Below are 25,152 nucleotides of genomic sequence, written 5' to 3'. Positions count from 1 at the left end.
TTTAATAATAATATTATTTTCTAGTTTTTATGGTTCCACTAATACATTAAAACATATAACTCACTTAGGAAATGAAACTTGTGACTTAGTAAATATTGCCTTATTTTTTTAGTGGAATCATTTCTATCCCCTGGTTGCCATGTACATGCCTCTGGGATCTTGTTCATTTTCAGTTATTGATAGAAATGCTCATCCAGTTATCAGGACATGGTTGTTTTTAGGTGGTGATGAGCATTTTTCAGAGGGCTCAGCAGGTGTTTGGATAGGAAAAATGTCTTTACAAATTTTTCAAGGGTCAAAACCCTACCCCCACACTTTAAAAACAACTTGTTCTGGCTGTTGTGGCTCAGTGGATTGAGTGCCAGCCTATGAAACACGGGGTCGCCGGTTCAACTCCCAGTCAGGGCAGGTCCCCAGTGGAGACACATGAGAGGCAATGGATTGTTTCTCTCTTTCTCCCTCCCTTCCCCTCTCTCTAAAAATAAATTTTTAAAAAATTAAAAACCAACAAACAACTCTTTTACCCTCCTGACAAAATTAATACCTGATTGTATTTAAAAACTTTAGCATTTATGGATCAGGGAAAGTTAAAAACTGTCCTAAGTTTACCACCCAGAGATAATTGTTGCTAAGATTTCAAAGCGTTTCCTTCCAGCCACGGATTTGTGTGCATGTCTTCTACAGTGTCCTCTTCCATGGCCACGTGATATTCTATTATGTGGTTGTAACATTATTTATTTTAACCCATCAAAGAACATCTGATTTGTTTTCAGCTTTTTTGATATTAAACAAGGTGCTGTGTGTGGTGAATGTCTTGGGACACACCTGAAGCTATTTCTTTTGGTTAAATTTCTAGAACTGGAAATGTTAGAACAAGTATGGTCAAGATGACATGTTGCCTTCCCGAAAGATTGAACCAGTTTGCTTGCTTAATTGCAGTGTATGAGAGCACTCATCTTCCTGCTAGAGGTTTTGAAAAAAGTTTCTGCATGGCTAATTTAAAAGCTAAGCGCTTTCCCCTTTCTAGGTTGATTTCTAGAAGGGCTGGTAGGCTTTGTGTATATCTTATCTTTAAGTCATTGACACCCACCTGCAACAACAGCTTTGATAGAGCACTGTGACCGTCAAACTTAGGCCTTTGCCTTTGTAACCCCATAGGGAGGCTGTGCCAGTGTCATCGTGTCATTAACTACCCAGTGTCCCCAGGACCTCACACCTTACTCAGGTGAGTTTGTCAAAACCTATGTGGTGATATTTTTGTATGGCCATGTCTTGTTTGACAAGGTTTTAAAAAGAAAATAATTATCATTCTGACACACTTGTTATACTGTATACTTTTTCTTCCTCTGCCTTTAGCTTTTTGTATGCAAGAGGTAAAGACTGATCAGGTTTAGCAAGTCTTCACTGTTTTATAAGGGTTTGATTATTTCTTAGTGATATAGGAAGGTGAAAGTATCTGCCATTTTGTAGGATGTTTTTACTATATAGTTAATTTTGCATCAGCATTGTTCTTTGCTTAGATGGGCCTAATGAACTTTGTATACCTAGCTTTCATTTTTTCAACTTTCTTCACAATATTCTAGGCACAGTTTAATTTTTAATTTTATATCAAGCAAAATGAAGCAAATGGATAGTACAAATAAAACATATAAGGGTTCTAAATTACCATGGAGTAAATCAGATATTAATTACAGGGTTAAGTTTGTTTTGATTCTGGGAACAGAGGAAAATATTTGGTCAACCAAGTATCAGATTTTCCTCCTTTATTTCTGGTAGGTAAACTTATGAGTGCTTTGCTCAGTGGCCTGACAGATCGGAACAGTGTAATTCAGAAATCCTGTGCGTTTGCCATGGGCCATTTAGTTCGGGTGAGTTGAAATTTTTATGCAGTTAAGTAGTTACACTAAGATAATTATACAGAAATGGCAGAATTATTTGTTTTTCTTTCAGACCTCACGGGATAGCAGCACTGAGAAACTCTTGCAGAAGCTCAATGGCTGGTATATGGAGAAAGATGGTACCTTTTTTATATTTACATTTAGATGTTAACCTAATAAAACAATACAAATCAGGTCTTACTCTGTATGATTTTATGTGTTTTGCTGGGAACATTTCTAATTGATTTTACTGTTTTGTTGTGGGGCAGATTGAGCAATAATAGTCTGGTTAGGTCTGCTACCACTAAAAACAATAAGTAGCCTAAAGATTGTGGTCTTTCTCTGCTTCCCTTCAGAACCGATCTACAAGACCTCTTGTGCTTTGACTATTCACGCTATTGGACGATACAGCCCTGATGTATTGAAGAACCATGCCAAAGAAGTCCTGCCCTTGGCATTTCTAGGCATGCATGAAATTGCCGATGAGGAGAAATCAGAAAAGGAGGAGTGTAACTTATGGACTGAAGTGTGGCAGGAGAATGTACCTGGTCAGTAAATAGTACCTACGAATTAAACCTGTTTCTTAAGAACCACAGCTGGAGTTTTTTACTCATATTTTTTATTCATAAACTCCTATAGTTACTTTTCTAGGACCTGAATAGCATGTGCCCCGTTTGGTTTCGAGCCCACATCAGCATTGCTGAGCTCTCAGGGTCAGTGCTCGGAGCTCTACTCTTTCCTCCCTCGTTACTGGCCACGCGAGAGGAGAAACTCTCCCCTGGCACAGTTGAGTTTTACTTATTTTAATTGAGTGAATAGTGATTTTATAATATGTTGCCTTAGAGTATTATTTAGAGTAGTGTTTCTCAGCTCTTTTTTTTTTTTAAACCTTGACACACATTAATGGATGAGGACCATTGGCATGACACCCTCGTGGACATATCCAAGTCCATAAAGTCCATGAAGTCCTGTTGTTGTAAAGACACATCACATACCACTGCTTTCTCTGCCTTTGAAGAGTGGTGTAATATAACCATTGAGGAGCACTGCTTTAGACTGATGCTCACTGACTTTTATTTTTCAAACTTAGAAAAAGGAAAAATCAATTTTCTTTTTTGTCACTTAAAGGTTGCTTTAATCTTGCTTCTTATAACCAGGTTCCTTTGGTGGCATTCGGCTATACCTGCAGGAGTTGATTGCTATTACCCAGAAGGCTTTACAGTCTCAGTCCTGGAAAATGAAAGCCCAGGGTGCGATTGCCATGGCATCTATTGCAAAACAAACCAGCTCCCTCGTACCTCCATATCTGGGAATGATACTGACCGCGTTACTGCAAGGCCTGGCTGGAAGAACATGGGCAGGAAAGGTAAAGGAACCGTTCATGCCCGGTTAAATTTAAGGTATCCTTAAAGGATTATGACTTCAACTCTCATTTCCTATAAAAATTAGAATCTGTTTTTGTGGGACATCAGATAGATTGATTTTCTAGCCAGTGGGAAACTTTGGGTGAGCTTTGTGTGATTAAATATGGTATTCATTAAAATGCAACCCGTGTGTCCTGATTATTGCACAGTAGTGCTGGAGATTGGTTTTTATTTATCATGTTCAGCTTCTTAAGATAAGTCTTAAATCTGTGGTCACCCTTTTGTACCTGGTGACCTCATGCACAGGTCAGGATTGGGCATATGTGAAACTGAGTAGCAAGGTGAGCTGTTGTACAAGGGTGACGGGAGGATACTTACAGCGAACACTCAGTAGGGAAAGTGAGATTGTCAGGGCGCGTAACAATCCACTTGACATTGTAAAGTCAGTGGTAGCCTTGCAGTACTGTAGAAGCCGTGCCGCGCTAAGAGTCAGAGGTATTTCTAATTCCATGGTCGATACTTCTGCCTGTGTGACCTTGGGCAAGTCAGTTCTCTAGGCTTTATGAAATGGAAATAAAGGCAGTTTTTCCGCTTCTGTGGATGTGCTCATTAAACAGTACAGAGCTTAAAGATAAGATGACTAGTTAATTTTTGTTGTCATAGTTATTAAATTGTAGTTAATTATAGTCATACTACAGAGAATGTAAATGACGCATATGTGCTTAATAGCATTCTCTCATTTTTCAACCCTTTAGGAAGAACTGTTGAAAGCCATCGCCTGTGTGGTGACAGCTTGCAGGTAAATGTTCTTTCAATGAAGATGCCATTTCTTAAACTGAACCCGAAAACTGCGCCTCTTACTAACTGTTGCTGCTTTTGTATGGATCCTGCAGTGCGGAGCTGGAAGCACCCGTGCCCAATCAGCCCAGCACGCATGAAATTGTCCAAGCTGTCCTGAAGGAGTGCTGCAAGGAGAATCCCAAATACAAGATAGTAGCCATCAGCTCGGCAGCAGATGTCTTGAAGGCTACCAAAGAAGACAGATTCCGGGAGTTTTCTGACATTGTCATACCTCTCATCAAGAAGGTAATGACTATCTATATATATCCTCTCAGGGCTGCTTTATACATTAAAAACTTAGAAGAAGAGGAAAGATTTTTTCTGTGTCCTGTTTGCATATTTTATTTTAGGGTTAGTGTAGCTGCAAGTAGCAGTAAGTCATTGTCCTTATGGCCCACAGTGTATCTGCACCCCGGGCAGGTGATGGCAGACGAAGAGCAAAGTAGGCATGTCAATTCTTTCTTAAGGAGAGTTCCTGGAACTTCCACTTCTGTTCCGTTGGCCAGTACCTAGCCAGACACCTGGATGCAGATTCGTTCTGGTGTCCATGAGCCCTCCGTGGGAGAAGGAAAGAGTGGATTTGTTTTATTATATTGCAGGGGTTTCGACCTGCAAGCCAGGAAATGCTAGACGTAGGGGAACCGGGAATTTCTGAGAGTGGATTTGGGCAAAAGTAGGTTTACAGTTGTTCATATGGCAAATAATACAATAATTAATAAACAATAATAGAATAAACTTTTGCATACTTATAACTGTAAAATTAATTTTGCCTCACCCTATAATTATAGTAAGCTTTGCTTTATGAACATGTGCAGAAGCCACCCAGCCACCCTAGAATGAAGACAGAAGTCTCAGTGTGTAACTGTTGACCTCCTCTGCCATATATTGGGGGGTTTTGTCCCAAAAAAGACTGGGTTCATTTGGAAAATGACATACTTGTTTTCTAAAGAAAGAAGGGTATAATTTACCTGTTTTTTGTGAAACATGAAATAGTTTAAATAGCATTCTTATTTCTTGTGTTGCTGCTAATTTGTAGTTGTTTCCTTGAGTAAAAAGGCTGTTTAAATAAATTTGTATATTCATAATGGATTTGAGAGACTTATATTTTAAATTGATGACATCACTAGCTAGCTGGATGAGTCACTTCTCAACCTGTTTCCCTGTCATAAGAGTTTGAATTGAGATCTTTATCAAGTTGTTTTGTCTTTAATTCTGTGATTCTAATGCAAGTCTTTTTTATGTTGTGCTCCAAACATTACATATACAGTATTTTTTTCACCTTTGCTTACATGTTTTATCTAAAGACTTTTCCATATTAGAGAGGTGCAGCATCGTGTTATAAATTCTTTTTAGAAATAGAAAACTTGTGCTAGAGAATTTAGCACTTAATTCATAGTTAATATCTTTTACTTTGGTACCTTGACTGTTTTAATAGTACACCTGTCACTGAAAAATATTATATTTTGCTTTCCTTTTTTTTGGATACGTCCTAGAATTCACTTGAAAGCATTGGCGTCCGGACGACCAAAAATGAAGATGAAAATGAGAAGGAAAAGGAGCTCCAGCTGGAATCCCTGCTCGCGGCCTTTGAAGGCCTGGGCAAAGCCTGGCCCCGGAACGTGGAGACTCAGCGTAAGCACCGGCGGTTGCTGAATGAGGCAGAGATGTGCTGTGTGACAGATTAGAGCTGCTGTTTCTTGTACAGCCTGACTGATTAATAGTGAGAATTACCCAACATAAATTTTGCTCCTCCATGGGCACATCATCTCATTGACTATTCTGTTAGTTTGCTAGGGTCACTATAACAAGTACCACAGACTGGGTGGCTTAACCAACAGAAATTCATTTTCTCACAATTGCTTTTTTTTTGAGGTCAAAGTGTCAGCAGAACTGGTTTCTTTTTAGACCTCTGCCCTTGGCTTGTTAATAGCCATCTGGGTCTGTGTGTCCTAACCTCTTCTTATGAGGGCAGCAGCCGCACTGGATTAGGGCCCACCTATGTCACAGTTAAAGACTTTCTCTCTAGTACAGTCACATCCTGAGGTTCTTGGGGTTAGGACTTCAACATATGAATTTGGGGACACAATTCATTCAGCTCTTTAACAACCATGATACATTTTATATAGATAGTTTCACTGTAAAAAGAATTGTTACTATTCTTTGTGGTGCTGTTAATTCTGAGGAATACACACTAATTTACTAATGGGGTCTCTTCACCTTGAAATTAATGGCCTCGTAAGCAAACAAATGTTCAATAAGCAAGTGAAATCTCTGTTTCACTGAGAACCTGTATTGCTGGATTAGGCTGCAGTTAGGAGTCCTTCGACAGGGCCTTGAACCTGAAGTTTGCCTTGTGTTAGTTCCTGCTCTGTATCCCACTAGACATCTTAATATGCTTGAATGTTATTAAAAGTACGTGGGTTATTTGTTATTGGATATGTCTAAAATCAGACTTAAGGTTGTCTTTGAGCTTTGCCCTTTTTTTGGTGAACTTTAAAAAATATATTTGCTATGTATACATGTGTATACAGTATCCTTTTTCAAAAGCTACCTATTTGTAAATGGTCTTACCTCTTAGTGTTTTGTTACGGATGGCAGCGGAAGTCTAATTTTTTGACGCCATTAGGACTACTGATATGTTCTTGAATGGGGTAGAAAAAGTTAAAGTAGGGAATTATATAAAAATGATACATACACAAAGCAGTTTATTTTAGTGTAAGGCATAGAAATATGCATTCATTTAACAGTTACTGAGGGGAAGGCCAAGGCCTTTAGGAATTCAGCTGTTACGTATTGGCTTCTCATACACACATCTTACTCCTAAGATATCATCTACACTTTCTGATTTTTGTTCCTTTGTAGTAGAGAAAGAAGTTAAAAATCTCTTAGGAAGCAATTCAAGTGCAGGATTCTTGTAGAATTTTACCCCCATCTGCCTTTACATGTGTGAAACGAACTAAATTTTACAGTATTTAAAAAATAACTACTTTGCTGAGTTTTATACTCCTGTTTTATCAGTTAGTGTTCTATTAATTATATAATTGCAATTACAAGTGCAGTTGGCGTGACAGGTTTGGGATGGAGCGCTGTCGTCTGTTGGGGAGCCTGCCGTGAGCAGGAGCTCGGGAGTGTCGCTCCTTGTGGCTGTCACTCGGGGTGCTTTACAGGGACAGGGGAGTGTGGCTACGATTCGCGTCAGTCCCTCGGAGAAGGAAATTGCTTTAAAAATGAACTTTTATGGACAGTTATATAGAACCTTCATGGGGGAAGTTCTGACCAGGGAGATTTGCTTGGGAATTGGACATAAAGTCACCCTAAAGGTTTTTTATTTCTTGTTTTTTTATTTTTTCCAAATTTCATGGCTTTAACTAAAGGCATTTGTTGTTTTATTTTTTCCTCCCTCCCCCTCCTCCCTCTCTCTCTGTTTCTCTCTCTGCCTTTCTGTCTCTCTGTCCTCCTCTCTCCCACCCTTCTCTGTCCCTCTACCCTGTCTGTTCCTGCCTCTGTCCTTCTGTGTGTCCCTCACTCGCTCTGTCTTTTGCTCCTTCACACTCCCGTCCTGCTCTGCCCCATTCTGTCTTTTTCCCAGGTTGTTACCGTCAGGAACTGTGCAAATTGATGTGTGAACGGCTAAAGCTCAGCACATGGAAAGTGCAGCTAGGCGTCCTACAGTCAATGAATGCCTTTTTCCAGGGGTAACTTGCTTCACGGTTCAGTCATTTATTTTGCTCTTTTTTCCCCCTTAGCATTTTATATGTAATCAGTGAAATTCTTTTAAATTTTAAAACTAAATGCCAGAGTGACATCACAAAGTGATATATGCAGAATAGAAATTGTGTCAGAAAGTTTGGGGACACTTTTTTTTTGTTGTTGTTCTGCTTTTTTAAAGGTTTTAGTTAATTATTTTTACTGAGAGGGGAAGGGAGGGAGAAAGAGAAGGAGAGAAACATTGATTGGTTACCTCTTGCATGCCCCAAGGGGACCCAGCCCGCAACCCAGGCGTGTGCCCTGATTGGGAATCATCTGGTGACCCGTCGGTTCACAGGTTGATGCTCATTCCACTGAGCCATGCCAGCCGGGGCTGGAATACTTCTTAAAAATGGCATTTGTATTTTGCCTTCTGAATTTTATAGGTTAATGCTTCTAGAAGAAGAGCATGCGGATCCTGAGGCTTTGGCTGAAATTCTCCTTGAAACTTGTAAATCAATCACATATTCTTTAGGTGAGTGTGGTAAATTGGTATTGATAAGGAGTCCTAATTTTAAAGGTTGAGGAGCTAAGCTTCAACTATTTTCTACCTTGTGCTAGGAACTGAGTTTCTGGAACTACTGAATATGTATCGCCAAACTGGAATACATTAATATGGAACTATAGTTTAGGATTTTAACACCTAGGTTAGAAAAACCTTTGTGATTAGTATTTTCAAGAAAACTCTTATTAAAAAATAATTTCAGACTTACAGAAAAGTTGTAATAATAGTACATATATCCAACATATAAGTGAAATCATACGTTTTTTGACTTTTTCCATATGACTTTTGCTAAGCTAAGCATGATATTCTCAGGATCCATCCACGTTGCTGCAAATGGCACTATTTTATCTTTTCTATGGCTGAGTAGTATGCCATCATGTATACATACTACATCTTCTTTATCCCATCTTCTATTGAGGGACACTTCATGAATAATACTGCAATGAACATAGGTGTGCATATATATTTGTGAATAAATGTTCTCAAATTTTTTAGGTAGCTCCTCAGAAGAGGGGTTGCTGGGTCCTATGGTAATTCTATTCCTAATATTTTGAGGAACTGCCAGACTGTTTTCCATAATGGCTGTACCAGTCTGCATTCCCACCAGCAGTGAGTGAGGGATCTTTTTTTCTTCACAACCTAACCAACACTTGTTATTACTTGTCTCGTTGATAATAGCCTTTCTAACAGGTGTGATGTAGTATTACATTGTAGTTTTGATTTGCATTTCTCTAATAGCCAGTGAAGTTGGGCGTCTTCTCATATATCTATTGGCCATTTGTATGTCTTCTTGGGAGCAGTGTCTGTTCAGTCCCTCTCCCCGTCTTTAAATTGGATCGTTTGTTTTGCTGTTGAGTTGTATGATACAGAACTGAAAGCAACACGTGAACAAACAAGACAAACAAAAACTCATAGACACGGGCCACAGGAGGGAGGCTGCAGAGGGAAAGCAGAGAGAGAGTACAGGGTAAAGGTGGCTGAGAAGATGGTAAATACAACGCGATATACAGAGGATGTATCACTGCAGTATATACTGGAAAAACTATATAATTTTATTAACTAATGTCCCCCAAATAAATTTAATTTAAAAAGCCAGCAAAAACAAACAAAACAAAAACCTGAGCCCAGTGACTTGCCAGGCTGAGCTCTTGGACACGGGTGGCACCATCCCACAGGGCGGGAAGAGTGGGGTGCCATGGAGAGGCGCGACTTCCCCATCTGCCGGTGCCTCGATTTTCCTCCTGTCCCCTGCTGAGGGTCCCAGTCAAGGCATTGGAAAAAAAAAAAGTACATATAAAGCCTATATATCCTTTACCTCAAGTTATCTGTTAGCATTTTGCCCCATTTATTTCTCATTTGCACTTTTATATACATATTTTTCCCGAACCATTGGAAAGCACATTGCTTCCATCATGCCCCTCACTCCTTAATTCTTCAGTGTGCATTCTCTCACATCAGCACATACAGTTACCAACTTTGGGCAATATAACATTGATGCCGTTTTTAAAATCAAATTTTTACCATTCATATGTGAGGTTTTCACCTGAGTCAGTATTGTTTTTTATAGAATTTTCCCTCTCCCCTCCATTAAGGAATTCGGTCCAGATCATTTATTGAATTTAGCTGTCACATCTTTTTATTCTCCTTTCATATGGAATGCTTCCTCAGCCTTTCTTTGTCCTATGTGACATTGACAATTTGGAAGAAAAGTCTCCCTCCCCCTTTTTTTAACTAGAGTGGTTTTCATTTGGTGTTTGATGCTTCCTCATGATTAGATCCAGGTCATGGTTTCCCAGCTGGGATACTCCCTCCATAAGTGACGTGCCTCACATCAGGAGGCAGGGTGTTCATCTGCCCTCACTGATGATGTCAATTTTGATTACCTGATTAAGGTACTACTCAATTTTCTCTACTGTATGGTTACTTTTTTCCCCCTTGTGTCTGATAGGCAGCCTATGGGAACATATTTTTAGACTATTCCAATAACCTGTTTTTCAAAACTGTGACTAATTAAGCAGTCAGAGAAGAGACCCTCTAAGACCATGCAGATATGCTTCTCTTCTGAATTTCTTCTAGACCTAGCATTCCTTGATGGTTTTCCCTGAATCAGTTTTTACTAAGATGATTTTCTAACTCAGCACTTCCTCCACGTTTACCATTTGACAGTTGGCATCCTCTCGCAAACAAGATCTCCCCCTCTCCCTATCTCTTTATTATTGATATAGATTCATGGATTCCTTTTACCCTAATTGGTTTATAATTAATTATTATTTTTTAATTAATGTGTTGCACACATTGTCCCAGACTTGGCCAGTGGAAGCTCCTTCACGCTGACTCCTGGGTCCTGTTGACAGGTCACCATTGTCCTTAGAAGCATTTCTGCACTTTGTAGCATAACAGGATGTTATAAGGTCATCTGGTGCTTTTTCTTGCTGTGGGTTTGGTTGTGTGTTAATTTTTTCGGTAGACAATTTCACCATGAACTAGATGTTGTATCTGGAGTAGACACCAAGGAAGCATATTTCAGTTGTAATTCTTGGAGGTAGAATACTTTCGGATAAAGAACTGGTGGTCAAGAAACTAGTCTTTACAGGGTCCCAGGCAGGTGTCCCTGATTTGGCCTTAACCGTGGATTGTGTAATGTTCTTTGTTAAAATGAGGAGGTCATGTACCCTAAAGATCTTTCTTAGGTGTTATGAGAAGATGACTATGTGTTTGAGGTCGTGTCTTTTGAGTTTCTACTTCTAAAATGGGTTCTTTAAATATTGCCATTTGTTGTGGTGAATGATATATTTGGCTGACATTTTCCTTCTAATGTAATGAATGTGGAAATGTAGCACATTTCAAGTATTTAATAATAGATAGCATGCAAAGGGAAACTTATGTAAGAAAAGGTGTGTCTTTCCCTGAATTTATAATTTCTGAACATCTTTCAGTAACACTAACCTAGTCTTGGAGCTTTTGTGTATAGGGCATATACAACAAATAATGTGCATTATGTGATTTTCTTCTTAGAAAATAAGACCTACTCATCTGTGAGAACAGAAGCTTTATCTGTGATAGAATTACTGCTTAAAAAACTTGAAGGTGAGTTCTTGATAGTTCTGATTGGCGAACCAGAAAGCGAGGATATTTTATGGCATATGTTTTAGAAGTTGTTTTTGTTTTTCAATAAGCATTTTCTCTAAAATACAAACATATACACACAGACACACAGAGACACACCCCCCCAAGTGAAATAGACAGAGCTTTAAATTGTATTGTGTTTAAATTTTATTTTTATACTTATTAACATATTATGAAGCTGTAGTTATCTTAGAATCATAGTGTGAACCCGGATTTAATCTTGGTTCATTACAGCACGTGCCTGGCAGTGGTGTAGCAGAGCTCACTGTACACATGTAAATAAACAGAAGAAACACTGAAGAGTGGAGTTGGGAAAGCTTTTAACTGTTCTCTACCTGAGTCATCTAATTTGATGGAAGTTTTCTTAATCCTATTTTTTTCCCTGTTTTCCTTTTTTTAACCTTATCAAGAAGAATTCTAATGGTCTGTGGTAAAAGAAAACATTTTCTCTAGTGGTTTATCTGTTACTTATTTAAAGAGGAGGCCTCTTTTCTTTTTCTTCTTCTTTTTTTTTTTTTTTAATCCCATGGATTAAGAAGGGGGAAGAAGAAGCCATTTTCTCCAAATCCTGTTTTATTTGCAATTTCTACTTTTCTATTTTTGCTTAGCAGTTAAAGCACCTCCCCTTGGGCTCCATAAAACAGGCTTTTTAGACTCAGTAACACTACACATCTTGTAATTCCCGAATTCTCACTATTTGCCAAATATGTATGAATATATTCTAGATGAGTAAAATGAGGCTAAACACTGAAATAACTTTGAAACCACATCACTAGAAAGTGGCTAAACCTCATAAACAAAATATAGGATCCCTGATACTTCCCTGAAAGAAAGGAGTAATAAAATGCCATCTGTTGAAACTGACTTTTTAATTATAAAATTTATTCAAGAGTTTTTTTTACTGATCATACCTTCTAAAAAGGCTTTTTGTGTTGTTGAAATGGCTTTTTTGTCACTGTGTCCCTTGCTGTCATACTTCTACTTCCTGCTTTGCTTCAGCAGCACCAGGCTCTCTTTGTCCCACCAGTACTGGGAACAGAGGAAGAGACTCCCCGGCATGCTCTCAGGTTATTGCCAATGATCAGGATTTGAGACAGCTGTTGAACCTGGGATCATTATATACTGGGTTGTTACCAGGGGGTGGCTTTGCATTTGTCTTAGGAATATGATATATGGAGGAAGAGCAGAAAGCCTCATTTGTTTTTTTGCTCGCTTGTTCTGTGAGGAACCTTTTCTTCTTCTCTTTCCATTCAGAATCTAAACAGTGGGAAAGTTTGACATCGGAATGCAGAGCGCTCCTGATGGAGTCGTTAGCGGCCATGGAGACAGACAGCAGACCTGAACTACAGGAGAAGGCATCATTACTGAAGAAAACCCTTGAGAATCTGGAATAAGTTAGAAGCGGGAGAAACAAACAAGTGCCATGTTCATTGGGGTTGAAATGGTGGCATTTTTTGAAAAACCAAGTGGGAAAAGTAAAGATTAATCTGTAGCATGCATCATTCCTTGGCTGAAATAAAAAAAAAAAAATGCCTTAACTTTTGTTCCTTATTAGCTTTATTTTATTTGATGTTTTTAAGGTATCTGGGCTGAGTGAGCTTAATGGAACATGGATGTTTGAGAGGTGATTGTAAGTAAAACCGATGGAAATAGTTAGAAGATTAAAGCTGTTATTAAAAGAATAGTCAAAGCTGTAGAGCAAGCTGGGTAAAACTCTTAGATCTGCCTCCCAATTAAATGAAGTTATTTCAGGAAGGGAGTCTATGAATCACTTAATTTGACCCCCTAGCGTTAACACCTGAAGAAACAGGCTCTGCGATGACTTAGCTTGTTTTCCTGAGGCCTGTGCTGAGGCCAGAATCCAGGGTTTGTGACCTGCCCAGGACGCTGTCTTTTACAGCCTGCTGCCAATCAGCGCTCGCCCTGGCCCACCCGGGAAACTCCCCCGACGAGGTGCACACAGCAGCCCTTGAACAAGAGCTGAACCGACGTCTTTGGATTCTTGAAACTCTGAAGCTGAACGTTGTTTTGTCATTCATTTAATGACTGGTTTTTAGAAGGTAATTGTTTGGCATCTTCCTTTGCAGGCTGTGAGGGAGAATTCAGTCTCCATGTGATAACCAATTGCCCTGCTCTCACAGGCAGATGCAAGTAGATTAGGACAGGAGTGCTCATTCTGTCTGTCTGTGTTGCTTGTTTTCCAAAACCCAACCCAACAATGAAATCGTGACTTTTGATTTAGACCATTTACAGTCTCCAGACTGCAGACAACTTAAAATTTTACACCCGCTTCTATGTTAATAGTATGACTTCAGGAGAGAAAGGAAAGCATTGTAATTTGCCATCTGGGAAAAACTGGGCACCACTCAAAGCCAGTGATTACAGTTAGGGTTTCTTCCTTTCCGTGCACTGCTTATACCCCTGCCTAAGAATGCAGGGTAAGGGGCAAAACAGGTTTAACTAACAACTGTGTTTAAGGTAAAGTGAGAACACTGTAGCTTACTTTGGATTCCAAGCACAGAATTGGTTTACACTCAATATCGACCCCTTACTGACATTAACACCAGGCTTAAAACTTGATGTTCATTATTTTTGGTGGTCTCTATTGAGCAATGTATTTCAAGCTTCCTTGACTGTGACTCATAGTAAAAATAATTTTTCACATTTGACCCAGAAGAGTGTGTGTGTGTGTGTGTGTGGAGAGAGAGAGAGAGAGAGAGAGAGAGAATGAGAACGAATATAAAGTCATTAACTGAAATAAATGCTTTGTGAAACAATTCAGACTTTTACTGTGTGTGATATACTCTGATCCCTCCTGCACCCTTACTATTTTAAATGCTCTCTACATTTATTTCCTGACTCATAAATGGGTTGCTGTTCACAGTTTGAAAAACACTGCCATAGTAGTCCCTAAACTTGGCTGTATATGCTGTGTTCTGGGGTAGCTTCTGATTGGGAAAGGGATGTACAAATGAAAGTTCTAAGTGTTTATTACCGAAACATCGTCTCAGCTGATACTAAATAATTATGAGTTTTAAGGGACCTATCATGGACTTCAACTTGAGAATGTCTTTTGCTTGAGGTAAAATCAACTTGGGATGTTTTTCAGAAAGCTTATAGCCTCACGATGTTTTCTTGATCAGTGCTTCCCCCTCCACTAAGTGCCCTCTGACTCCTTTTCAGTACCTGGGATGCTCTTCCTAGGCAAGAATCCAGGGTAGGTCAGGTATTAGCAGAAACTAAGAGTGTAAGGGCAAGAATTGTGCTCTTGGCTCATACGAAATGTTAAAGCCTCATCAAATTTTATGATTTTTGAACTTTCTGTTATTTAATATGGGACTTTCCCATGGTGCTGAGAGAGGTGCTAAGATACTTGAACCTTAGTGCTTAGTGCTAGTGAATTAATTTAGCTGTCTAAGCACATTTCTGATTTGTACACTTACTGCCTTCATCCTGACCAGCCAAGACATTTGCACAGCAAATAACGCGAAATCATGGTCTCCCAGTGCAGCTTGTGTGTGCACATAATTATTTAAAAGGGTTAAAAACAGAGTTTGTAATTGTGGAGTGTTAATACTGGTGAACAAATGGAAGAAGACCATACATGTTTCTATCTTCTGCCTTCATTTTCCAAAGCTATCTGGAACAGATTTTTAGAATTTCCCCCCCCAAGAGTCTTCAGTGCTACTTGTCACATAGACAAGATTGAGAGAATCTAATTGCTAAATTCCTTATTCCTGAAATATGTACACCAGATAATAGCTTCATAAATTCATTGATACGTGGAAAGGAGGCACCCAAAGTTTGACCATCGGTCAAAGCAATGAAAGCAGAATAAAATTGTCTTTTTGGTGAGAAAAAGCAGCGGTTTCTTTACTGTTCGTGTCCATTCTATAATTGCCTGTGTGTCTGCCTGTAATACAGTTTACTGCACAGTGGAACTGGACTGCCACCAAATCCCCATTGCCTTCCCCTTCCATCTTTTACTTGTGTATTTACTAACCAGAAAAAGAAAAGAAAAAAGATGTGACTGTGTTGATCTGTGCTCTAGTAGCGATAACACTGTGTGAACACTGTCTGCCCACTGCGGGGGGTTTCTTCCGGCTGCAGCCACAGTATATTCATGCTGCTTGTGAAGTACAGGGAGTTATTTTGACACTCATTGTAATGTACAAACTGTTGTTAATGGATGTATATGTAAGAGATTTTTGTATTTTATATGCAAAGTCTTCATACGATCCTCTGCAATATGTACTCAGCTAGTTTAAGCATGTAATAGTCATATTTGAAAGGAAAATCCAAGAAGATATGAAGTGGTAAATAAAGGCTGCATGACCAGTTCTTCTGAAGTAGTGCATTAATTTTTACTGGTTTTCTAAAAAAAGTTTAGCTTCTGAGGCATTGACTAGTACTTACACTTTAAAAACGAAAAAAGGCCCAACAGCCTGTCATATTCTTAGCTACCTCTGCTTGTTCACCATTCATTCCAGTGTGTGTTTGGAATCTTTTTGAGTCACCTGGGGAAAGGCCTCCCCGGGCCCCATGTGTGTTTGTGCTCACTCAGTTCTATCATGAAATATATAAAATTTGAGGGCTTATAGGTATTCTTTTTATATGTAACTCCCAATATTAGACTGTAAATTCCCTGATAAAAAAAACTCCCTTTGAATCATATCCTAGAGAATATTTAGTCACTGAATGTATCCTGCCATTTAGTTAATATTACTGAGCCTTTTAATTCTTAGAGGATCAGCCTGTTCATTCTGATCCCAGCTCACATCAACTCCTGCCTAAAGGAAAAAGATCTCTAATCCAAAAATTCTCGCCAAGCTCATACTACACATTCTTCAACTGACATTACCCCTAAATAGTCTGAATTCCTGAACTAGACATCCATGAGATATAAGGAAATGGCTATTGTGTTAAGGCACTAAGTTTGGTTACTTGGCTATGCAGCACTAGGGACCTAATGCTCCTTATAGTAGCAGAATTTCCATACCATGCTGTAAAATCATGTAGCACCATCTACTGAAGGTGACAAATATTTCAATCACTTATTTTTACTCCTAAGTATATACTCAAGAGTAATGTGCACTTCCGTACCAAAAGAAATACACATGCAGGTTTATAACAGTTGGAATGGCCAAAAAATGGAGACAATTCAAATGTCAGAACAGAACACTGGGTAAACCGCTATCATAAAGTAGGCAATCATAAAGGAATAAAAAATGGACAAACTGCAGTCACACATCAACATGGATCTTGCAAGCATACTGTGGAGGGAAGAAATCCAAACACAATCCATATGATGGTACAGAGGTAATGTCCTATGGGCACTTGAGAATGCATGCACTTGTGTGTTGGGTGGGGCATTCTACAGATGGTGTAAGTCTAGTTGATTTATGGTGGTGTTTCAGCCTTCTGTATCCTCATTGATAACAATGTCTAGTTGTACTGATTATTGAGAGTATTAGCATCTCAACTATTGTTGAATTCTCTGTTTCTCTAATTCTGTCAGTTTCTATTTCATATATTTTGGGGTTCTTTTATAGGTCATGTATATAGTTACGTCTTTTTGATGGATTGACCCTTTTATCATTAAATATGGCTGTACTTTCCTGTTTGTTTGCACATATCATAATTTTTTGTTGTAAGTTGGACATTTAATGTAATGTGGCAACTCTGGAAATCATATTCCTCTCCCATTCCAGAGTGTGTTGTTGCTGTTTTCTTTTTTAGTAAGTTCCTGAACTAATTCTGTAAATCCTCAATTCTTTATTGTATGTGACCACTGATGGTTTGACAGATTTCCTTAAATGCCTTGCACCCCTAAGTTTTCCATTCCGGTAGCTACTCTCGTTCCTCTGTTACCCAAAGCTCCCGAATGTGTTGTGTTTACATTATTTTCAATGAATTTTGGGGAGTAATAGTGCAGTAGGGCATAGCTAAGATCAGCTAACAACCTAAAACTCAGTATGAGATGTCACTATTTTTGTGGATCCTTAGTCTTCCCTGCTACTAGGTACTTCTCATTGGCTATTTTCTCTGTATTCCTTTTAGTCCTCAAGATTTGTGGGCTTCCTCCTTGCCTCCTTATACCTGCCTCAGTCTCCTGTATTCCAAACCTTTTTTAAAGAAGCCAGGACTGAACTTCAAAAGCCTATAACTTCATTAGTAAATAGAATTATTTAGTTATCTTTATTATCTTTTCCCATTTGAATGAGCCCAGGCCCTGCTTTTACAATGAAACAGACCCCTTGAGTTATTTTTTGAAATAAAGGCCACATAACCAGGAGGTGAGATAATTATGCCACTCTCTGAAAGGGGAAGCCTTCATCTGAAAGATGATTCTGAAAGCCTTCATCTTTACAAATTTTTGTGGAAAGATCTCTTGCTTCAGTTTTGATATTTTAATATAGCAATTTTTTTGTTTTATGATAAAAATCTTGTTTATTGATGAAAATACATGCTTAAAGGTGCACTTTAGATTTCACACCAGGATTCATTTAGTTTATTGGTTATGACATTGTTATTAAAATTTTAATGTTCCCTTCATATTCTGCACTGTTTTTGTTAGAGTCGTTCTAATACCTCAAAATTTTAATATAATTGATAATGGAACCTTTTTCTGGTCACTATCTTTCAACCGGCTGTAAGAAAAATACTGATTTTTATTTGTCTTTTATTAGGTGACTTAACTATTGTTGGGGAAGAGTTTTAATTTTTTCTCTTTGAATATAAAGTCATATAGTTTGCAAAGGATAATTTTATTTCCTTCTCTTCAATATCAGTGCCCACTATTTCTATTTAATATCTTACTGTCTTCTAGAAAAATTATTGTTGCCTTGTTGCCTAATGATGGGAGAGATTTATTGCGAGCACTGACCTTTAGGAAAATAATGTTTCAAGATTAATATTACAACTGTGATGTCATTAACTATGATGTTCCTAGTCTTTTACAATCAAGCCCACCAGGTATAGTATAGCGGGTTTAACTATTTCAAGCTCATGCGTGGGCTACTGTAAGTCATTATCCCCAAAATATCTTTCTAAGACTTAATTAGCTCTATTGTTAAATTCTTATGTTATTCTATCTAGCTGCTACGTCTCTACTTTTCCTCAGGAGGAGCACAATCTGCTTCTTCATGCTGTGTGACCAGCTTCTGAGGGTGCTCTCTCTGGGCCTTCCATTCGCCCACGTGATCCAGAGTAAGAGAACGGTCCCGAGGCCACAGGGAAGATGGAAACTGCATCTCATGCAAAAACGATGTGGTAATAAATATACCTGCTCTGCACACACAACCAGAGTGAACTGTTTGGTCAGTTTATTCCACCTTTGGGAGGGTGGCCCTGAGAGTGGCAGGTGTCACCCTGTCCCAGGCAGAGTGGGGTTGCAGCGGTGGAATGCAGTAAGGCCAGGTGGAGGCCCGAGGCAGCCGTGGGGGGCCTGGGCGGATGCCCCTGCTGCCTAGGATAGCAGGCAAGGGACTGGGACCTGGCTATGGCTATAGGGCCGTGGACCCGCGTGACACAGGCACAGGGTCACATGACACAGAACATGAAACACAAGCCCACGACTCATGAGTAAGCTCAAGGGCAGTGTGCATAAGTTCACGGGCCAGAGGGACACCCAGCCTCCACTGGCCACGTGGACAGAACGGTGGTGTCATGCAGACCATAGCAGACACACGGCACTATGAGACATGTGGATGGCTACAGGGGACAGAACTCAGGGCACGGGTGAAGGGGGTCTTTTAGCATGACTGTACTGGGATCTTGCAAGAGGGCGGTGGAGACTGGTCTGTCTGCCACACTTTGCTGAGTAGCTTCCCCACCTCGTGGTAGATGAGCATGATGGCCACGTTCAGGCGAAGCCGGCCCAGGCTGGGGACAGTGCCCCAGCAGAAGGCCTGGAGGCTCTTACTGCTCAGGGTCTGCCAGCCAGCCCACGTGTTCCGTATCTGCGCACCGCCAGGCCCAGCGTCCCAGGCTCACCCGGGACTACTCTGGAGTTGTGTTCCCGCAGATGCGCCCGCGTTAGCTCCGAACACCCGTGACAAAGACGCGCGATGCCCTGGTACGTCCCCTTTAGCCCTGTTCCGTACAATCTCCTTGACCCCGTGGAAGAAGGCTCTGTACTTTAAGTTGGGGTTGGTCCGGTTGTGGATGAATTTCACCTTGATGGTCTCCATGGGGCACGCCAGCGCCTTGGCCGCCCGGCAGCCCGCGCACCCTGTCCAGGGCCCCTGGGCAACCGCCTGTTACTGCTGAGGGACCCAATGGCCTCCTTGGGGACGGAGCGGTACAGCAGGATGCGGAGGCCTCGGTACAGGGCTAGGACGCCAGGTACCGTCGCGGGTGCGAGCGTTCGTCCAGCTGCAGCTGCATCTTCACGTGCTCTGTGGGGAAGGTGATGCACCTGGCGAAATCACCTGCCACTACGCGTTAGGGGACCTGGGGATCCGGGCACCCGGGTCTTGAGCCCCAGCCCGGGCTCCTGGTTTCCCGCCAGTCGCAGGCGCAGGACCTCTGGACCTTGCGTTGCCACGGGGAGGTCCTGCCGGGTCCCCATGCTTCACCCCACACCCCTTGTCTTGGCGAGGTGCGGAGGGGTGGCACGCAGGGCGAGTCCCCTCGTGCCGGCGGGGTATCAAGGCTGCTACACCCCCCACCCCGTGAACTTTTAAAAACATATTTTTTAATGAACTATTCGAGGGTAAGCTGGAGACATTTTGCCCTGTTAACAGTAAATACGTAAGTATTAAAGAACAAGGACACGTTCTTACATAACCACAGTCAATTCTGAACCTCAGGACATTTAACTCAGATACAGTGTGATTGTCTAACCCACAGCCCATATTCCGGTTTTGTCTGTTTTCCTAATAAAATCCCATATTTGATTTTTGTCCTTTGTCCTAATAATGTCCTCTAGAGTCAACTCTCCCCTGGTCTAATAATACTCAGTGCTGGGCCCTGCATTGCCTGTAGCTGCCATGTGTCTCATCTCCCGGAACAGCTTCTTAGCCTTTTTGTTCATTTGTTTCCTGATTCTGACATGTCTTTCAAACTGTAGGCTGGTTATTTTGCACATTATTCCTCAATTTAATTTTGTCTGGTTCTTCCTTATGATCAGATTCAGGTTATGTGTTTTCGATAGGGATACCGCAGACATGATATTGTGTGGTCAGTGCATTGTATCAGAAGGCACATGGAGTCGATTTGTGCCTTTCTTAGTGATGTTACGGTGGTTCTCCTCCAGGCCTCCCTGCTTAAAGCTACTATTATCTTGTTTTGGAAATTAGGAAGTAGTTTGTGGTGAGATACTTTGACACAACACAAATATCCTGTTTCCCATCCAGCTTTTTTACCTGTGACAACTGTGATGCTTTTTTTTTTTCACCTACTATAACATTTTACCTATGATAATCTATTACTACAACAACCTTTAATCTTGATTAATGATTTTTAACTACATCATTCTTCTACATTTATTTTTTGGCATTCTACTATAAGGAAGGACCCTTCCTTCCTTCCTTTCTTCTAAGAACTCATGCATTCTTATTTCATTCTATAGTTATAATGCATATTTACCATTATTTATTTTGATGCTCAGAATAATCAGTCCCAGGTTTGGCCAATGGGAGCTTCATCAAGAGGGCATCTATGACCTTTTGAAATATCCCTATCATTCTTTGCATACTTCCTTACGTTCTAGTGAGGTAATATACTCCAAGTTAATCTTGTCCTTTCCTTTCTCCAGCCTTGGTATCGGCCATTTTCTGAAGGAGCTGGGTTTTCTTTTAGTTGAGAATTGTATTGAGAAACCAATATCTGGGTTCTAGGTGTGTCCATTGCTACTGAGGAGTGTTCATTGCTTTAAGACCCTCTCCATATGTGCATATTGATAAAATTTCTGATCAGTTGTTGGTTTAAAGAGTAAATGTTCATTTGTTGTGGCTTAAAGAGTAAATTTTCTCAAAACTAGGGAGTAGTTTCAGAAATGAAAAAGAATATATCTTAGAACTCTAGGGATATCTTTTCCTCTATATACTGTTAAATATTCTACACTATAATCATTCAAAGAAAAATCTTGATGTAGCTAGGATGGACATGGGAGAAATAGAAGACTTTCTTCTTATGAGTTCTTTGAAATTATTTTAGGGTAACTATGGTTCACTCTCTGCCTCAACTTTTAAAAGTTTGATATAATTGGATCTTTGGGACACTATCCCTGAAGGATCTGAAGTTTCAAACCTTTGTAATATATAGCTGCTGAACTTTTAAATTGTTCAGGGACAATAGATATTTCCCAAAACAACAGAGGACTTAAATTTACATAGTATTTCAGTTGCTGTCCTTTGGCATTTTTAGCTATGTAGTTAACAATCAATACTTTGGAAAGAAATGAATTGCACTCTTGATTTTTGTGTAATAAGCTTAACATTTTTAACGTGGATGAATTTATATTCTTTCTTGCACTTAGCTAAATTTATAAAGTACATCATGAAACAATATTTGGAGTTGGTGACAGAGAATTCAGGTGAGAGGACCAATTTTTCTTGGCTACTATTTTTAAATAATAGAAAATATCAAGTCCCAGGCAACTGGGCTGATTTTTCATTCTAAAAAAAAAAAAAAAATGTGTTTTCTTTGCAGTCCTAAGAGTAGCCCCAAAATGTTGAGTTTCTTTGAAATAATTTCTTATAATACTATAAGATTTTTGTAGAGAATTTGTTAAATACAAAATTGGCAGAGACATGCCTAAGAAATAATCTAACAAATGAAAAGAAGCTAACTACTGTGAAGTGGGAAAAATGGAGCTTTTAGGAGGAAGACCAAAAACTGCATGCCCAAGTACCACAGAGGGCAGTAGTACTGACCAGTGTTTTCTGGAATACAAAATGAGGTGTGCAGTGTTACTGGTGATGTTTGGACCTACAGCGTAAGCTGCTTGGGGACTGATGACTAAAACAAACAAAACATAATGAAAGGATTTGCTAATAGGCTACATATGAGATATAGAGGAAGAAAAGTTAAAAATGTTAATGTAATATAATATAATGAAAACCGTTGGAAAACTATTATGTCCCTTTTAAGGGGTGTGCTATAAGGTACTGCCTGTAACATTATTATTTCTACCATCACCATCTATGATACTTTTAAAATACGGAGACCCGGAGACAAATAACATTGATTAAAAGTGGGAAACTTTCAGCGATGAGAAAGTGAAGATGGACATTTTAAGATGACTCATGTAATTGAAAGAAAGAGCAAAAGTAAGATGGCAGTGTCCATATGTAGCATTACAATGAGGGGAATTTTAAAGAATATTTGAAACTAGAAAGGAAAGAACTAGTGGGGAAAGAAAAAGACTGAAGATAATAAACAGCAATGTCAGTGCAGAAACAAGGCAAGTTTTAGTAATTTTTTTTTGTAAAAAAGAAAACCTGAAGTGTCTTGTTTAGAATTAGGTGATCTTTAATCTTCTTTTCAAAGAGATTTTAAGAATTTAAACAGGTAGTTTATTTTCTACATTTCCTGGGTCTTCGTGAATTATAATGTATAATAAGAGTATTGCCTGGGCAAAATTTTTAGACCTGTTTACACTCTCACAAAAGTATGAATCTTAATAAAGAATAAAACTGGACAGTGGATGTATCAGTATTTAAATGAAGTAGGTTATTTTGTGTGGCTTGTAAACTGGCTCTTAAATATAATCAGAATGGGTATCTACAATGTGTCGAACAAATGGCATCATTTTTGAACAAGTATATAGACCTCTAAGTTGTTAGCGGGAAAGGATAGTTAATTTAGACCCAGAACTTCATAGGTATTAGTTTAAAATCCATTTATTTGTTTCTTTCAACATTTCTCCTCTTCTTCCAGTGAAGATCATTACTGGTTTTTATTGTACAAATGAGCTTTCTTTCGCTCACTTATCTGGCTTACTTTTCTAATTTGTGCTCAATAATTTATTCAAAGTTCATTCATATTTTTCATCATTCAGAACTTTCAAATCTTTACTGAAAATTTACTGTGTGTCCAGCGTAGGATCAGGAGCTGACGTTAAATATTAAATGTTTATTTTTGTTTTCAAATTCAGTCTTTTCTAATTTTGTCATGAAAGATTCAACTTTTTATGTAGATCATATTGTTCTTCCCTGAGAACAATAGATACACTGCCCTGTGATATTTTTGTGGTAAAATTGTGCTTATAATAGTGAAAATAAGTTTGAAAGTGTTTTCCTAACTAAATGAACACTACACTTTATCCATCTCTATGTTCTCAGGTATAATGAAGAGAATAAGCCTAGAGTAACTACAGGTGAAAGAAAGAAAATGCAAGGAGAAAACCTCACCAGTTCGACCTTTTTTTTCTTGGAGGGTTTTTCTAAATACCCAAAGTTAGAGATTGTTCTCTTCATCTTCAGCCTTGTAATGTATCTGATAACCCTCTTGGGAAACAGCACTCTAATTTTAATCACTACCCTAGATTCACGCCTTCAAACACCCATGTACTTTTTCCTCGGAAATCTCTCTTTCATGGACATTTGTTACACATCTGCTTCTATTCCCACTTTGCTGGTGAACTTGCTCTCGTCCCAGAAAACCATTACCTTTTCTGGGTGTGCTGTACAGATGTATCTGTCCCTTGCCATGGGCTCCACGGAGTGTGTGCTCCTGGCTGTGATGGCATATGACCGTTATGTGGCCATTTGCAACCCGCTGAGATACCCCATCATCATGAACAGGCGGGTCTGTGTGCAGATGGCCGCTGTCTCCTGGGTGACAGGCTGTCTGAGTGCCCTGCTGGAAACCAGCCTTGCGCTGAGGCTGCCCCTCTGTGGGAATCTCATCGATCATGTCACATGTGAAATTCTGGCAGTGCTGAAGCTGGCCTGCACCAGTTCGCTGCTCGTGGACATGACCCTGCTGGTAGTCAGTGTGCTCCTCCTGCCTGTCCCCATGCTCTTTATCTGCGTCTCTTATGTCTTCATCCTGTCCACTGTCCTGAGAATCAGCTCGGCAGAGGGCAGAAACAAAGCTTTTTCCACCTGTGGTGCCCACCTGACTGTGGTGGTCTTGTATTACGGGGCTGCCCTCTCCATGTACCTGAAGCCTTCTTCGTCAAGCTCACAAGAAATAGACAAAATCATTTCTTTGCTTTATGGCGTGCTTACCCCTATGTTGAACCCCATCATTTACAGTTTAAGAAACAAGGAAGTCAAAGATGCTATTAAAAAAACTGTTGGGCAAAATATCATTGCATCAAATACATGGAAGTCTCTGACTGGGTGGATACCTGGGGCTAACCGAGGGTGGGCCCCTGGCAGGACTCACCAGGGAAATTCAAGACAATATACTCACCCTTAAAACGCTGACTTGAACCATAGCTCTGTATTTATGGTTATGAGATAGGCGGGGACCCACAAAAAACAGGAATTTATTTATAAAAAGTTGTGCATTTATTCTTACATGTTTAAACTTTAGTCACCTTCAAAGTACTCTCCATTTGATGCAATACACTGATTGAGACTTTTTTTTCCACTGCTTAAAAGTTTTTGAACTCGTTGATTTTGATGCCTTTTAGTGCTTCTGCCATTTATTTGTTTTTCCAAGTTGGGAAAATGTTTCCCTTTGGGGACTTTTTTCACCCAGAAGCAAAAATAAAGTTGCTTGGGGGCGAGATGGG

The 25,152-nt window shown here is 39.6% G+C and overlaps 2 protein-coding genes and 1 pseudogene across 2 annotated transcripts in view; 2 read left to right on the top strand and 1 right to left on the bottom strand.

Moving 5' to 3' along the window:
• Window positions 1-12,997, top strand: part of ECPAS (Ecm29 proteasome adaptor and scaffold) — a 94,367-nt gene extending 81,370 nt beyond the window's left edge. The window contains exons 38-49 of the mRNA XM_090274559.1: window positions 1,159-1,225; window positions 1,777-1,868; window positions 1,951-2,017; window positions 2,234-2,425; window positions 3,035-3,243; window positions 3,997-4,040; window positions 4,135-4,327; window positions 5,575-5,713; window positions 7,671-7,776; window positions 8,215-8,303; window positions 11,349-11,420; window positions 12,714-12,997. Coding sequence (XP_090130685.1) covers window positions 1,159-1,225; window positions 1,777-1,868; window positions 1,951-2,017; window positions 2,234-2,425; window positions 3,035-3,243; window positions 3,997-4,040; window positions 4,135-4,327; window positions 5,575-5,713; window positions 7,671-7,776; window positions 8,215-8,303; window positions 11,349-11,420; window positions 12,714-12,853 — 1,410 coding nt within the window. The 3' untranslated portion in view covers window positions 12,854-12,997. The remainder of the gene's footprint in view (window positions 1-1,158; window positions 1,226-1,776; window positions 1,869-1,950; window positions 2,018-2,233; window positions 2,426-3,034; window positions 3,244-3,996; window positions 4,041-4,134; window positions 4,328-5,574; window positions 5,714-7,670; window positions 7,777-8,214; window positions 8,304-11,348; window positions 11,421-12,713) is intronic.
• Window positions 12,998-18,568: 5,571 nt separating this feature from the next.
• On the bottom strand, window positions 18,569-20,031 carry LOC150013544 (tricarboxylate transport protein, mitochondrial-like; annotated as a pseudogene).
• A 3,682-nt stretch (window positions 20,032-23,713) lies between these two features.
• Window positions 23,714-24,750, top strand: OR2K2 (olfactory receptor family 2 subfamily K member 2). The gene is given in 2 exon segments (XM_090275957.1): window positions 23,714-24,695; window positions 24,697-24,750. Coding segments are annotated over 2 exon segments (951 nt in total). The 5' UTR covers window positions 23,714-23,798.
• Window positions 24,751-25,152: the final 402 nt, after the last annotated feature.

Source organism: Furipterus horrens, unplaced genomic scaffold (assembly GCF_987537825.1).
Source record: "Furipterus horrens unplaced genomic scaffold, mFurHor1.1.pri manual_scaffold_4, whole genome shotgun sequence".
In the NCBI taxonomy this organism is placed as follows: Eukaryota; Metazoa; Chordata; class Mammalia; order Chiroptera; family Furipteridae; genus Furipterus; species Furipterus horrens.
The sequence above is the reverse complement of the archived record's forward strand: the minus strand, read 5'-3'. Positions and strand labels throughout refer to the sequence as shown.